The sequence below is a fragment of the Leucopleurus acutus genome, assembly GCF_964270905.1.
Source record: "Leucopleurus acutus genome assembly, chromosome: 4".
Lineage (NCBI taxonomy): Eukaryota > Metazoa > Chordata > Mammalia > Artiodactyla > Delphinidae > Leucopleurus > Leucopleurus acutus.
In genome coordinates this window covers 132,689,489-132,705,838 of record NC_139146.1, presented here as the reverse complement: position 1 = coordinate 132,705,838, position 16,350 = coordinate 132,689,489, and the positions used below count along the sequence as shown (strand labels likewise).

Here is a 16,350-nt window from a genome sequence, read left to right as displayed (position 1 = left end):
TGGAATTGTCTGGGAGAATAAAGTGAAATAAAGTATTTGAAAATGGTTCATAAACTCTTGAGTGACAAGCAAGTGGGAAATGAAATAAGTTCACATTCGCATTTTTTTGAACCATTGCAATGCGCCAGGCTCCATGGCAAGCTTTGGGGATCCTAATGTGGACAAGAGGGTCTTGAATCCGGCTTCTCCTCTCCGTCCCTTAATGCCTTGCCTTGGCCCAGGTCCCCATCATCTCTTTTGGGTCTTTGCTAGGCTGGGCTGTATGTTACCAGGATCTGGTCACTCGACTTCTTGCCGCTGCTCCTAGTGTTATCTCCTAAACACCAAAGTTGATTAGGTCACTGCCGTCCCTGAAGATCTCTGTTGTTTCTCCTCCACCAAGACAACATCTACTTCCTTGGCCTCAGTTTACATCCTGATTGGGCTTCATTTTTTATCACTAGTTCCATATGTATGTATGCCAGGTTTCTGCTTCACTGAATTACTCAGTCTTCTCTGATATGGCAGGGAAGAGACCAGGTCCCAGCTCGGCCTCTGTACAAGTATGTCCTCAGCCTAGAAGGCCTGCCTCATCCTTCTTCAGCTTTGCTTAACCTTTCGGACCCAACCCTGACATAGTCTCCTCCATGACTTGAACCCTCTCCTCCCACAGGAGAGTTAGTTTCTGTAACCTTGTCTGTTCCCACAGCACATTGTTCTTTCTTTGGACACGGTGTTTATTACTCTGTGAGCTGTTGAAGTGCTGGGATTACGTCATTTAGGGTAAGATAAGGAGGCTGTCCACCTAAGGAGGTGTAGTGGATTGAATGGTGGCCTCCAAAAAGATATGTCCACGTGCTAATCCCTGGAACTTGAGAATGTGACTTTATTTGGAAAAAGGGTCTTTGCAGATGTAATTAAGTTAAGGATCTTGAGGTGAGATCATCTTGGATTATCTGAATGGTCCCAATTCAACAACAGATGTCTGCACAGAGGAGAGACACAAAGAGTAAGCCGTGTGAAGACAGAGGCAGAGATTGGAGTGTTGCAGCCGTGAGCTGAGGACCCCTGCAGGGAAGAGTCCCCTTCTAGAACCTTTGGAGGGAGTGACATCCTGCTAACACATTGATTTCTGACTTCCAGCCTCCAGAACCATGAGAGGATAAATTTCTGTTGTTTTAATCCACCGAGTTTGTGGTTAATTTGTTACAGCAGCCTTAGAATACTAATACAGAAGTTTATAGTACAGTGACTGGAACATAATAAAATATCACTGTCACCACCCTCAAAGACACTATTATCGCTATTATTTTTGTAACCAACCTAGCCTGGGACCTGGAAGGTAGTACCTGCTCAGAAAATAGCCTTGCCTGTTCACTTTCTTGTCTGGTGGCAGTGGTGGTGGTATGTATGAGAAAGAAGTGTGTTTAAAGGTGGTATCGAAAGAGCCAGAATAGAGCACCTCTTAATTTTTTTTTGTTTGTTTTAAATGTCTTTTTGTGTGTTTATGTGAAGGGCGGTAGTGGATGTTTTTAAGTTGTTTTTTAGAAACATTTTTACGCATTTTAAAATGTCCTTTTAGAAGACTAACAGTAAAATGATGAGCAGTTATATTTCTAACAATAAAAAAATCTTAAAATGTTTCTTCTTTTTCCTAATAAAACATTATTTAGCTAAAATTAATTTTGTGCTGGCCTTGGAACACAATTTAGAGAGGGACTTGGGAGCCACAAGGTAATTTATTTCATGTGCTACAAGGTACTTGAAAACCAAAAATTTCAAATAATCATAAATGCAGACTTGATAGGTGTTATGTATTGTTTGTAAATTTTAGTTTGCCACTGGAAGCTAGGTCTATGACCTAATTTTTACTAAAGTTTTATAAATTGGTGTCGTAGTAATAAGAGCTAATGTTTATTGAGCTCTTACTATGTTCTAGGCACTGTTCCCAGCTTTTTATATGAATTAACTCATTTTGTTCTAGCTTTCCTAGTCTCTTCTCTATTCTCTTAACTCAAGAGGAAGCTGAGACACAGAGTGGTTAAGTAACTTGCCCAAGGACATGATAGCTTAAGTGGCAGAGACGCAGAGTGGTCCTGGCTCATAACCTCCACACTCTCCTGACTCTCAGTGGACCCTGTCAGCCTTCATTGTCTAATACAGTCTGAAGCGGAGAATATCAGTAGATCTAAGTGAAGGGTCCTTATCCAATCCCATAGTGGCTCAAACTTTAGTGTGCTTACCCAGGGAGATTCTGATTCCTGGGGAAGGGGATAAGCATTTTTTTTGTTTTTTTGCGGTACGCGGGCCTCTCACTGTTGTGGCCTCTCCAGTTGCGGAGCACAGGCTCCGGACGCACAGGCTCAGCGGCCACGGCTCACGGGCCCAGCCGCTCCGCGGCATGTGGGATCTTCCCGGACCGGGGCACGAACCCGTGTCCCCCGCATCAGCAGGCGGACTCCCAACCACTGCGCCACCAGGGAAGCCCCGGGATAAGCATTTTTAATACGCACCAAGGTGGTTCTGACCGTACTTTGAGATGCCCTGGATCAGGTTCCAGACAGTCCTCACGGTTCATTTCACACGAAGGCTTGTGGTGGTGGCTTGTGTGCTTATGTTAGGCCATTCTTTGTGTATTATCTGTGTGCCAGGTGAGTCTACTGAATACATACACGGATCTAAACTTTTGCCTGAATGCCTGCCTTACTAATCACCTTTCTTTTATGAGATGAATAAAAGGCCAGCATCAGAGGGATTTTTTTTTTAACCGTTTGAATGAGCTTCGGAATAGGGTATATTCGATCTGAGGAAATCGTTATGATGGATGTAAGGTTTGTAGACGGAAGAAAATAATCATGACATAGAATTTCTACTCTATTGGGTGGTTTTTTTTTTTTGGTATGTTTGTTTTTTGTTTAAAAGAAAATTTTAATGTGTACTGGACTTCACAGCAGAGCAGTAGTTTCATGATTTGGGTTACTCTGAATATTAACTGTGGACAAGGAAGGAGTCCTTGCTCTTAAGTTTGGGAAGAAACTTTCATGCCTCTGTACAACCCAAACCCCTGATTATGTGTGTTTTAGAATCTAGGGAGAACACTAAGCTTGCAGTTTTACTACTTCAGTATCTTAGTTGCATGTTGAACTGGCAAGATATGTTTTTCTTTCTCTTAGGGAGTCACGAATCGCACTGAACCAAAAAACGCCCGGCCATTTCTTCAGTTACAAGCAAAATGAATATTCCCATGCTGCTCCAACATCCTCATCGGGACTTCCTTAAAGTCCTTTTAAGAACACTTTACCGACGTTACCACTTCATCTTACCCTCAAGTACTCACCTCAGATCAGGACTCCCATGTGCTCAGCCATTCAGTTATCTCGGACTCCATCATGCAAAGTGGATGCTGCCGTCAAATGGTTTAACAAGAAAATTATGTCTACAGACAACCTTAAAGGAACAGACAGAAGGACTTTCTGATAAAGAACAAAGGCTTGTGGATGAGCTTTATACTGGTTTAATCCAAGGGCAAAGGGCCTGCTTGGCAGAGGCCATAACTCTTATAGAATCAACTCACAACAGGAAGAAAGAGCTAGCCCAGGTGCTTCTTCAGAAAGTGTTAGTCCACCACAGAGAACAAGAGAAATTAAATAAAGGAAAACCACTAGCATTTCGAGTGGGTCAGTCTTTGGTTTTTTTTTTTTGTTTGTTTTTTGTCCAGTAAATATTTTTCTAAATTCTCTCTTCTTTTAAAATAAGTCTAAATAGCTTATGATCTAATGGGGATATTTTTGTCCTTGCAGAATTTTGGAATGAATTTTGAATGCCTTTTCTTTGTAAATATTAGTCTTGTTACGTGGTGGGAAATGCAATGGCCATTTGAACGAAGGCTCTGTATTTTAAGAGAATAAGGTGAGATTCCTCTTTTGGCAGGGATCTCGCTGTGGCTCCCAGAACAGAAATGTGCGCAGGAAGAACTGTTCACCAGTTTACTCCTTTCTCTCAGTAGAACTTCTGCTTAATAGTCTAAAGTGACTTCCCTGCTGTTGTGGTTATAGCAACCATAATTATCCTTCTCACATTTCAGAATTCTACTTCTTAGGTGTTTCGTTAGTCTTTTCTCTAAGCAAGTCTCACTTCTTTCAGATACTTTAAAAAAAAATAATATATTTATTTATTTATTTTTGGCTGCATTGGGTCTTTGTTGCTGTGCGCGGGCTTTCTCTAGTTGCGGCGAGCAGGGGCTCCTCTTCGTTGCAGTGCACGGGCTTCTCATTGCGGTGGCTTCTCTTGTTGTGGAGCACGGGCTCTAGGCATGCGGGCTCAGTAGTTGTGGCTCGCGAGCCCTAGGGCGCAGGCTTAGTAGTTGTGGCGCACGGGCTTAGTTGCTCCGCGGCATGTGGGATCTTCCCGGACCAGGACACGAACCCGTGTACCCTGCATTGGCAGGTGGATTCTTAACCACTGTGCCACTAGGGAGGTACCTCAGATACTTGTTTATTAGAGTTTCTGGAAATGGCTTGGCTCTAAGCACAGCCAGCTCAATACCAAAATGCCTTTTAAAGGAGACACCATGTTCATTTGCTGTCTAAAAATATTAGGTGTTCACTTCTTGAACAGTTGACCTGTTTCTGTAATTGCAAATAAGCTTGTTATATTTTCGAAGCTGTGCATTATAGAACAATCTAGACGTGTTTGGCCAGAAGGAATTAAGCAAGTTTTGGGTGGAGCGAGCGCCTTTCATGATGGCAAACTAGGTGATTCCAACCAACCCTCACACTATAAACAACTTAAAATGGTGGACAAAGTGCATAAATTGTGTGAGGAATGAGTAACTATACTTAAAAGTGGATTGGCATTACTTACGTCTCAGTTTATTTGCAGTATGGGGCCTAAAACCTCCTAGATTTTAGGGTAATGGGGCCTAATGCTTTAAAGATAATTTCCAAAAGAGCTCACCAACTGCTGTTTGTACTAGTCCACATTTCCCCCTCACCTTATTCTTCTGCCCTCACTGTGGGGACTCTCTTTCTGAGAGTACTGCGCTGGGTGTTAATACTCTTTATGTATTGTGGACAAAATAGCAAATTCCCAAAGAGAAATTCCAGTTATGACAGAGTGTTTACTTATTAGGCTGTAGAGAATCTTTGAAGAGAAAATGTCCAGAAATACCTAGAGTTAACCAGCAACTCATACATAACTAGCAACTCATCAATTTGCAGCACTATTCTGCTTCTTCCATCCGGACCTTATGAGGCCAGATAAACCTGAGTCTTTGTTGCAGTTGTTTTATCACCATGGTAAATAAAAGCAACAAATGTTTATTCAGCACCCATTAAGACAGAGACCTGCCCTGAAGATTGTGGTATGTCGCCAAGCATACCATATGCCATACATACTTTATGTAGTTACAATTAAGTGCTTATGTTTTATAGATTTTATTGAACATATATATCTCCTGATGCCATTTGCTATTCTAAACATATTGCAAAATTAACTCATCTGATCCTCACAATAACCTGAAGAAATAGGTGCTCTTATATCCATTTTATGGCAGAATGTACTCAGGTACAGAATGATTACGTGACTTGCCCAAGATTACACAGCTTGTAAGAGGTAGAGCTAGAAATAGACCTGGCCGACTGGCTCCAGAGTTTGTGTTCTTGCCTGCCATGCTCTGCTAACTCTCCAAGTAGGGGAATTTCCTGCCTTTCTTAAGATTAAAAAAAAAAAAGTTTTTTTTTCAGGATTCAGTTTATATTATTTTCTTTGAGTTATGAGTGAGATGAAAAAATTGTATTTCATAAGTAGAAAATTATTTTCTCAATCACTGGGAATTTCTGGAGTAATGAGTTGTTCTTCCAGTGGAAACATAGCATGGACAGAATCGGGGTGGGTGGAATAATCATTGATCATGATGAGAGGTGGGCAGATGTTGGAGAAATTCAGCACATTAACAACACAGGCAATGAAGTCTGCCCCAAAAGCTCTATGTTATACTAAAAAGGCAAGTCACATTTTGTCATTTTTAAAAGTGAATCTGGTGAACATATGGAACTCTGACTTCTCTCCCTCCTGTATCCCTGTTACTCAGGGACTAGATAAATAGGTAGATTTTCGTTTACTGCTTTAGGAAGCGTTAAACTACATTAATGACGGTTTTAATAAATTAGGAGAAGTAGAAGGTAGTCTGGTATTTTAATAGAACTCATCATGGTGCTGATTTCATTAAATTACAAAGTCTGTCTCCACCATAGGATTGTCTGGGCCTCCTGGTGCTGGGAAGTCAACCTTTATAGAATATTTTGGAAAAATGCTTACTGAGAGAGGGCACAAATTATCTGTGCTGGCTGTGGACCCTTCTTCTTGTACTAGCGGTGGTGAGTATTGCTGCTGCTTCGTAACTTGCAGAGGAGGGGCTTGTGGAGTGGAGCCGGCTCTCTGTTGCAGCTTAGGGGGAATCTGCACAGACGGGTGTCTTCTAACCTCTGGCTGAGTTTGGTCTCAGTGAAGGAAGGGAGGTGGTGGGTGTGAGGTGGAGGCTGAGGGAGGTGTTTGGGGCATCGGGTTCTCCAGGGGAGGTTAGCTTACAGGTAACCTAGGAGTAGCCTGGGTACGTAGAGAACTAGAAGAACAGGTGCCAGAAGTTGGAGATGATCAAAAGTCAGTTTCACCCCTTTGTCTATCATGCCTGAGGCTCAGCCCCTTTTCCTTCTATTGTTTTTCCTGGCTCCATCAGCCCCTACGCAGTTCAGAAAATGGCTTCTTACTCAGTAATTTCCCCATATTGTAACGTCTCTTCTCAAGCTTAAAAAAAACTTCATGCTCTGTTTAACTTGTCACCTGTTTATATTACATGTTCAGTTAAACAGAAAGCTCTTAGAGGGACCATGTGATATACTCTGTTCCTGGCAGCACTTAGCCTAGTACGTTGCACACAGTGCTCGGCAGTTACTGATTTGAGGTCATGCAGTCACTCAAAGTTTAACTCGCAGCTCATCAGAGATAAAATGAATAAACTAAGTTCCCCAAAGGATCATTTAAGGGAAACATAAATCATACTATGTAAATACTCAGGAAAGCCTTTTCTTCCCTTACCCCTCTTGATGATTGAAGCATCTCACATGACAGTTATTCATTTAACAAGTATTTCAGCACCTATCGTAGGTGAGGCCCTGTACAAAAAAGGTACTGTGTGGTTTAATGTTGAATAAGATGCAGTTCTCTTGGCCTTATGGAGCTCTATATCTCACGAGGGAAACAGACAGGTGCATGCAGGCCATTACAATGTAATGTGTGTTGCGAAGGGGGAAATACAGGGTGTTTTGTGAAAGGGTTTGGTTTATATCCTGTGGGGTTAATGCTAAAAAATAAATACAATATCATATTTCAGGGGCTTTAGGTCAAGAGAGAGGTGGACAACAATTCCTGTTACCATCCATTGAGAAATTTAGCTGAGAACATTCACAGTTTTTGATTCACTATAATGAAAGGGTTAACCGTAAAGTAAAATTTATACTCGCAAAGTTCAAGATTAAATCCATGTCAGTGTATTATCCTTTTTTATAGTCTAAGAACTTTGTGAAAGGTAAGCACTTGAACAAAGGATTTATTTATAGTGGCCTTCATTTTCACACAGGTGCAGAGACTTTCCTCCCACCTTCATAATACTCTAGAATACTTGCAATAGCAAAAGAAAACAATAGTTTGAGATAAGAGTAACGGAAATGGTGACATGAGATAACCTGATGGAAGTTACATAGCTATGTGGTTCCTAACCTTTCTCAGACCAAAAATGAAGGTCCTTTTCTCAGGTAAAAATACAAAGACTCTGAAAGAAAAAACTGTGCAAGGATAAACAGGACACTCTTACCTTTTCATTGTAACAGTAGATACATTTGAAAATAGCATTCCATTGAAGTTTGAGAAGCCTGTAGTCAATCCCTGTTGTGCTTCGGACTCACGGGCCCCCTGCAGTGGGAGCTCGGAGACCTCCCTGAGGCTCTGCAGTCAACAGTTTTAGATTCACTGGCAAAGACAATTATATGGGAGAGTAATTTCATAAATGTTTTAGTTCGGTGTGTTAGGATCTATAGGATAATAATTTAAAGTGTAGCTTTGGCAGACTGTTGACTTACACAGAGATGATTTCACCCAGAAAATTACTTTAGAACAAAGTTTTATGTCCAGTAAATACGGTAGTCGAGCTCTGTTGGTAGGTGTATGCTGGGGCATTAGAACCTATGAGAAGTCAAAACTGGAATCATCAAGGAAAAGGTCAGATCTTTAAGGGACTCCTCAGTGTTTAGCAGCAGCTTTGGAAAGGTGAGCTCTTGAGCAGAAATTAAAATTCAGGTTAGAACAGCACTACACTTTCAGATGTTACTACGTGGCTAAAGGAGAGAAGGTAAAGGTAATTTCACTAATTCCGGGGCTTTCAGTCTTCTAGAATTTGCAGGTACGGGTGTTTGCCAGAATACTGCAGTACACACGGAAACAGCAACGGTTCTATTCCACAGGCATTACATTAATTGCCTACTGTGAACAAGCATTCAGTGTACAAGATATGTAAGACATGGTCCTATAGACAAGCAACTCAGTGAAAGCAGAGTTTCTCAGCCTTGGCACTGATGACATTCTTTGTTGTGGGCAGCTGTCCTGCACATGGAAGGATGCTTAGCAGTATCCTTGATCTCTACCTACCAGATGCCAGGAACACCCTTCCCTCCAGTTGTGACAAGTACAGATATCTCTACACATTGCTAAGTGTCCTCTGGGGGAAAAAATCACTCCCAGCTGAGAACCGTAAACACAGCAACGTTAAGAGGACAGTAAAGAACCACCCCACCTGGAATGGAAGATTGATTTGGGGATTAGTGAAGCTGAAATTGGACAGGTAAGGTAGGCTACATTCTGAGGGCCTCCAATGCAAGACTGAAGAATCTAGATTTGAACCTCTAGTCAGTGGGAGCCATTATAGGTGTTGAGGGGCTTAAAACATTAAATAGATTAATTTGGCATCGTTACATACATGGTGTTGGAAAAAAGCTTAATAATATGAAATACAATTTGAGGTTTGGGGAGAAATGTCCTGAAGCACTTCCCCTAGGAACTGGCTGATTGATAATTGGCCCTTATAGGTGTTCCATGATTATAAAATGTAACTGTGTGTTTTAGGATCACTCTTAGGTGATAAAACCCGAATGACTGAGTTATCAAGAGATATGAATGCATACATCAGGCCATCTCCTACTAGAGGTACTTTAGGAGGTGTGACAAGGACCACAAACGAAGCTATTCTGTTGTGTGAAGGAGGTGGATATGACATAATTCTTATTGAAACCGTGGGTGAGTGTGATTTTCTATTCTATAACAATAAAATACTATTAAAATGAATGCTGCATAAAGATGAATGACGGCTAATTTCATTTTGTTCATTCAGCAGATACTTACTAAAGAGGTAATTAAATATAAGCTATCTCAGACTCTGTAGGAGATATGAGTATATAGACTATAATCCTTACCCTTAAAGAAAAGAAAGGTGAGCCCTGTGTCTGGATAACTGTTATACAAGGTGGTATGTTTTCAGTGCTGGAGAAACTGTCAGCATTAGGATGACCTATGGAAACACTAACATAACACCCATTTTATTTAAGCAGAGTCATATGTCTGCAGTATTCACTGAGAAGATTAGCGTAGTTGGGCACCTCATGTTTTATTTCACCTTTATATCCCTAGCACGTGGTTACACACAATGAAAATACTGAAAAGGAAACCCCAAGAACTTCACATTCCCGTCGAGAGACAATTTGTTATATTACTGTGTGATCAATGTTTGTGACACGACCTGATTCAGATTTGGGGGATCAGGGAAGACTTCAGGGAGGAGGTGACAGTTGAACTCAGTTTTTTTGTTTTTTTTTTTTTTGGCTGCGTTGGGTCTTTGTTGCTGTGCACGGGCTTCCTCTAGTATGTGGCGAGCGGGGGCTACTCTTCGTTGCGGTGAGCAGGCTTCTCATTTCAGTGGCTTCTCTTGTTGCGGAGCACGGGCTCTAGGTGCGCAGGCTTCAGTAGTTGTGGCGCACGGGCTTAGTTGCTCCACGGCATGTGGGATGTTCCCGGACCAGGGCTCGAACCTGTGTCGCCTGCATTGGCAGTCGGATTCTTAACCACTGCGCCACCAGGGAAGCCCCTGAACTCAGTTTTGAAGGGAGGGTTGGAGTTAAGTAAAGTATGGGCTAAGGGGCCTTGACCGAAACACAGGAGTGAGCGAATGTGGCCCAGTCAGGGCACTGCATTTTGCGCAGGATCCTTAGAGCATGGAGCACGAAGGCAGGGAGTGAAGACGTGGGCTAGAGTCCAGGAGTCCATCGTCTAAGGGCAGATGGAGGAAAAGTTGCCTGAGTAGTGGTAGGAGAATCAAGGGGGAAGAGGACCATAAAATCACACATATTCATGGAAAGTTGTGTTTGGCTGCATGTTTCAGAGACTCAGACTATCTCTGACGCAAACAAGGAAGAGGGTGGGTTTTGTTTGTTTGTGTATTTGTGTTTTTTGTAAATACAAGAAGCCTGGAGGCAGGCAGGCCCAGAGGTCGTGGTGGTTCTACAGCGCCCCGGGGGGGGGTGGGGGTGGGGGGTGGGGGCTCTCCCTGCTCTCCATTCTTAGCACTTAGTTTCCAGCCTCAAGGTTGCCCATGGATAAAAGATGGCTGATGAAGCTCTAACTCACCTCCCTGTTCCAGGTAGAAGGAAGGAAGAAGGGGGAATAAGGAAGGGGAAGGGGTCGGAAGCGGTATACCTCCTGGCTGGCTTTGCCCTCTTGAAAGAACTCTCCTGGAAACGCCATCTAGTGACTTTTGCTTTCACACATTAACATCTCTGGCTGACTGGTGATGTGGGGGGTCTCTGGGGGGTCTGGTGATGTGGTCTTTCACCTGGGACACTGATGCCCCTGGTGAACCTGGGGGAAGGAAATAGGGAAGGATGAACATTGCGTGGGCGACCATAAGTCTCTGCCCCACCGAGGAAGGAGAGAGTTGGAGAGGAGGTTTAGTGGAGTGGGGCACGTGGAAGTCAGATTTAAGTGGATTGCAGTTAATGTGAAGTAGTCGCGTGAGGACAGTGGGCATAAGTTGCCTTTTTCCAGACATTTAGCTATCAAGAGGAAGTGAGAAACGCGGTGATGAGGGCAGGAGGTTGGGAGTTTTTGTCTTCTTATTTTCTGGTCGTGTTTGGTTTTCAGATGAGAAAGACTTGAGCCCAACTCATGGGATGTTTGAGGGACGGGTGCCTGTAGACAAGGGGATGTTGGAGATAAAGCAGAGCCGGAGCCCAGGGGAGGTGGGAAGGAAGGAGAGGCTTCTGACACTGGGCCCGGCGAGGAGGCAGCAGGGCGGAGTGTGTGTTGTTTCTGCTTCTCTGTGGGGTTGTGGGGGGAGGCTGAGGACGTCCTTGCCTCTGTTTGGTCGTGAAGCAGGTGCCGCGGTCATCAATCATCGTCATGTGGGGAGATTATGGGACAGTGAACATCTGTAGTAGCCACTGTGGGAAACAGGAAGGAAGCTGCCCGAGGGCGTTCAGGGGCATCGCTTTTCCTGTACCAAGAGGAAGATGTAGCCAGTGTTGGAGCCCATGACCCTCTGGTGGTGCCTGTCCACACAGCTGAGGGATTTCTCCAGGACACTTAATGGAGGAGAGACTCGGGCAGTAGGACTGATCCACGGGTGGGCTTTGCAGGGTGATAGAGGGATAAGGAGGCAAGGAAGCTGCCAGACATGGTCTACGGTTAGAATCAGGCACTCAAGCTGCTCCCCCACGAAAGGGGAGCCGAGAAAGAGCAGCGGGAGCGAGGGGAGAGCGCAGGTCTTCACCTTCTCCATCCAGTCGGAGACCACGCTGGTGGGAGCGGGGCTGGACAGAGGTGGGGAGGACCCCAGCTTTGCTCTTCAGGCGAGGCAGCGGCGTTTAATACATTGTTCAGAGGTGGTGGTTAGAGCGGGGGTCAGGTTGAGTGCGTGATGGCGAGTATGAGCAGATGAACTGGAGCGGAGGTGGTGGTCAGGGGAGTCGAGGAGTCAAATTCCCGTGAATGTTTCAGTATACACGCATGATTTAAAATTCCAGGTGTGGGGCAGTCGGAGTTTGCTGTTGCCGACATGGTTGACATGTTTGTTTTACTACTGCCGCCAGCAGGAGGAGATGAATTGCAGGTAATCATTTTGACTTTTTCACCCCCCGAAACACAAAGTGTACATCTCTGAAAGTACAAATTCCCCATGTGGGTTTTTTGTAAATTAAGTTGATATTAGCGTAGGGAAAGAAACATCATTCACGTTGGCTAAAATACCCGAGTCAAAGGCAAACTCTCTATTTTTTTTTTCCAACTTATAGTAGTAGAACTTATGACCTTGAGCTAATGACACAACTTAGTCTTTCCACCTGTAACATGGGGGATAGCTCCAGCCACTGTTACATGGGTGTTTGTGCTACAGCTGGTTGAAAGGTCCTCATGAGATATTCCTTTGCTTTTAACTGGGATCCCACTGTCCCAGTTTATATACTGTAGAAAGGGTTCTTCGTTTCCTCCTGCAGCGCAGTCTGGCATTAACTCCCTGGACTCAGCAAAGCCTACACAGGCTGAGGGCATCATCCTCCCAAGACTGCTTTCACTCCGGACGCAAGCAGCAGGCCCGGGGGTTCCCAAGTCACCCATGCCTCTGTGGGAACCCGCAGATGTGCGGGTTCCCACTTACCCCTCAGGTGTGACAGTTCACTAGGATGACTCACAGAATTCAGGAAAGCACTGCGGTACCAGCTAGAGTTTTATTATGAAGGATGAAAATCAGGACCAGCCAAATGAAGAGACACAGAGAGAGAGGTCTGGAAGGGTCCCAAACTCGAAACTTCTGTGTCCTCAGGACACATTTCCCTTCTGGCACATGCATGTGTATCACCAGCCACGGAGTGCTCCTGAGCTTCAGTGTCTGCAGTTTTTGTTGGGGTTTTATTATGTAGGCATGATTGACCAAATCACTATCCACATGATTGACGTCAGTCTCCAGCCCCGCCCTCCCCAGAGGAGGTCAGGCTGCTAGTGCATGGCTCAAAGACCCAGCCTTCTAACCACGTGGTTGGTTCTACTGGTGTGCTCAGCCCCCATTCTGAGTGATCTTGCATAAACCCAGGTATGGTCCCAGGCATGGTCCCAGGCACCCATGGCGAACAACAGAGTCACTCCTATCACTCAGGAAACTCCAAGGATTTAGCAGTTTCCTCCCAGGAACCTTGGGACAAAGACCAGATAAATGCTTTTTTTTTTTTTAATTTTTATATTTATTTATTCATTTTTGGCTGCATTGGGTCTTCGTGGCTGCACACGGGCTTTCTCTAGTTGTGACGAGCGGGGGCTACTCTTCATTGTGGTGCGCGGGCTTCTCGTTGCGGTGGCTTCTCTTGTTGCTGAACACAGGCTCTAGGCTTCCGTAGTTGTGGCACACAGGCTCTAGAGCGCAGGCTCGGTAGTTGTGGTGCACGGGCTTAGTGGCTCCGCGGCATGAGGGGCCTTCCCAGACCAGGGCTTGAACCCGTGTCGCCTGCATTGGCAGGCGGATTCTTAACCACCGCCCCACCAGGGAAGTCCCCAAATTCTATATTACACAACACCTCCCCTTCAGTTGAAAGATTCTGAAAAACTAGTGACATCAGACTCTGGATGATGCAGTTTAGAAACATTAACTATTAGAATTTAACCACTGAAAGTTACGTTTTAAAATATTTGAAAGGAAATTTTAATCTTAGATAGCAAAATCTTCATTTTCCAAATAAGGTTTGGCCTTAGGATTTTTCTGTGTTTTCACGCAACATAATTTAAATCAAGAGATTGAGGCGTTTTCAGCCATCAGGTTATTTTTTCCTCAAACGCAAATCAAAAAAAAATGCTACATACATTTAAGGAAAACTTCAAAGACTCTTACTGGAAATGAACATGTTAGTGACGTAGGTGTTTTCTTTTTTAAGCACCTGAATGATGGATGGTTTTGCATCCTGCAGGGTTAGCTCCCGAGAAGTGGAATCTGTCATGAGGCAGTGTGAACTGTCTCCTGCCATTCAATCATATTGTGTCTGGATGATATATTTACTCTAATTCTGAATGTATTTCAGTGTGTTAGTCTCCAAATTTGAAAGAGATATTACAGATGACTTCCATAATCCCAAGAGTCGGTGCTTTTGAGTAATTTCTGTCAATAATTGTGATTCCTAGGACCCAGGGCATGGGAGGGTGCAGAGAAAAAGAGTGTATGACTGTCAAAACCTTAGCGGTAACTGGTGTCCCATTTTTGATGGCATGAAATATTTTAGACGAATCACTTGCTTTTCTTTTTCTCACCAGGGTATTAAAAGAGGTATAATTGAGATGGCAGATCTGGTGGCTATAACCAAATCTGATGGAGACTTGGTCGTGCCAGCTCGCAGGATACAAGCAGAGTATGTGAGCGCGCTGAAATTACTCCGCAGGCGTTCAGGAGTCTGGAGACCAAAGGTCAGCTTGCATTCTGTTCTGCGGTTTTCACCCTGAGTGGACTGTGCCCGTTAGAAGAGAGGATGTGAGTCCCAAGCTAGACATATAATCAATCTTTGCTTGTAGATGAGATTATAATTTTAAAAATTGTGGCAAAGCCACAGAGTGTGTAGTTACGATTTTAAGTATAATCCTTCAACCACCAGATGCCAAAAGCTAGATGTGAGGCGATAAATTTGATAGCTTAATGCTTGGCTCGAGCCATTTGGATGTGATGACAAATCCATTCTGCAAGGAACCATCCTGAAGATTATGGCGCAATTAATGACTTGACTATCTAGGTTAGAGTTTGAGTAGGAGAGAACAGGCTTTTGACGTGGTAACTTTCCTTCCCATTATGGTTGTCGGGTGATGTTTTCGATAAGGTAAAAAAAAAACCCGTAGTAAGTGATGCAGAAATACTGATGCGGACGCTTTATCTGTAGCAGGGCCCTGTGTTATTAAAGAGTAACCTATAATCACTATAACGAGAGCAGCGGTGACACTTCTTGCTGTCGGCTCCCGGCACGTTGTCTGTGCTGCGTCTGGAGCTGTCTAGTCCGTGCAGATACCCATGCTCGTAGCACCTGCTGAACCAGGCAATTTGACGGAGGGAACGGGGCTATTCTCTCAGCTCGGTTTCATTTTCTGGCTCTCAGCCCTCAGGGAAACCTACGTAGCATTGCCCTTCTCATCCTAGTGACCATTTCCCAGTTCATCCCTGTGGTCTCTGAAGACCATTCGAGCAATCCCCAGTCAAAATAAACCTCTGAGCTAAAAAATATGACCTTGGATCAGTGTCTTATTTCTGCTTCGCACTTAGTAACCTTAGTAAGTTACCTTAGTGTATTTCTCAGCGTGTCTACTTTGACACGATGATAAAATGTCTCATTTTTGTCGCCTACCTATTGCCATAGACTGTAAGACTTAATTGGCAAATGCCAGAGTCCCCATGACAATGTTTTCTATCGTTTTAAGTAAAATAGTTCTGGTTCTTCCCTTTTCAACAGGTAATTCGTATTTCTGCCAGAAGTGGAGAGGGGATCACTGAAATGTGGGATACAATGAAAGAATTCCAGGATGTGATGCTTGCCAGTGGGGAGCTGACTGCCAAGAGACAGAAGCAGCAGAAAGTTTGGATGTGGAACCTCATTCGGGAAAATGTGGTAGAACATTTCAGGACCCACCCCACAGTCCGGGAACAGATTCCTCTTCTGGAAAAAAGGGTTCTCAGTGGGGCCCTGTCCCCAGGACTAGCAGCAGACCTGTTGTTGAAAGCTTTTAAAAGCAGAGACTAATGAAATACATCCTATCCAATAACTTTATATATCTTTTCATACATATAAAGTTATTGGATAGGATGCACTTCATTTTAATAAAGTATTTTAATATTAAAAGTCACTTGCACGCTTATATTTTCAGTAATTCTCTTGTGGTGCCCTCGGCCTCCTTATGTGTGAACTGCGCTTGGAAAGTGGAAGAGCGTTAGATACGGATGGCAAAGGTCAGGCAGTCAGCAGCATTTGTAAGGTAACTGCTGTACGTTACTCAGCTCCATTACTTTCTGTTCTTATACACGGTGGCCTGTAGGATGGTGTCTTCTCATCAGTCACGAGCAGAGAAAGCTGAGGAGGACAGAAAAAGATCATGTACCTTAAAACGCTTTCTTTGATCCTCTATTCTCTGGGTTTCCAGAGAAAATGTAAGCAAGAGTGACCACATTTTTGAAGCCTTACTTGAGGCTAGAATAATACACAGTGGGTTTCTAAGAGCTGAAAATCGTGATCGACATTTAGTATGCCAGACTACCTAGGA

At 43.9% G+C, this 16,350-nt stretch overlaps 1 protein-coding gene across 2 annotated transcripts; it reads left to right on the top strand.

Annotated features, from left to right (window-relative positions):
* Positions 1–2,456: 2,456 nt before the first annotated feature.
* MMAA (metabolism of cobalamin associated A) lies at positions 2,457–15,939 on the top strand. Of its 2 annotated transcripts, none has more exons than XM_082837989.1 (6): positions 2,457–3,577; positions 6,218–6,356; positions 9,154–9,324; positions 12,102–12,187; positions 14,368–14,517; positions 15,546–15,939. In XM_082837989.1, exons 1-6 carry the CDS (start codon positions 3,212–3,214, stop codon positions 15,831–15,833), a joined length of 1,200 nt encoding a protein of 399 aa, XP_082694115.1. In that variant the 5' UTR covers positions 2,457–3,211; the 3' UTR covers positions 15,834–15,939. The 2 variants fall into 2 exon arrangements, with proteins under 2 accessions (XP_082694115.1, XP_082694114.1); XM_082837988.1 differs by having other exon boundaries at positions 2,457–3,656; positions 6,234–6,356.
* The last annotated feature ends 411 nt before the right edge of the window (positions 15,940–16,350 follow it).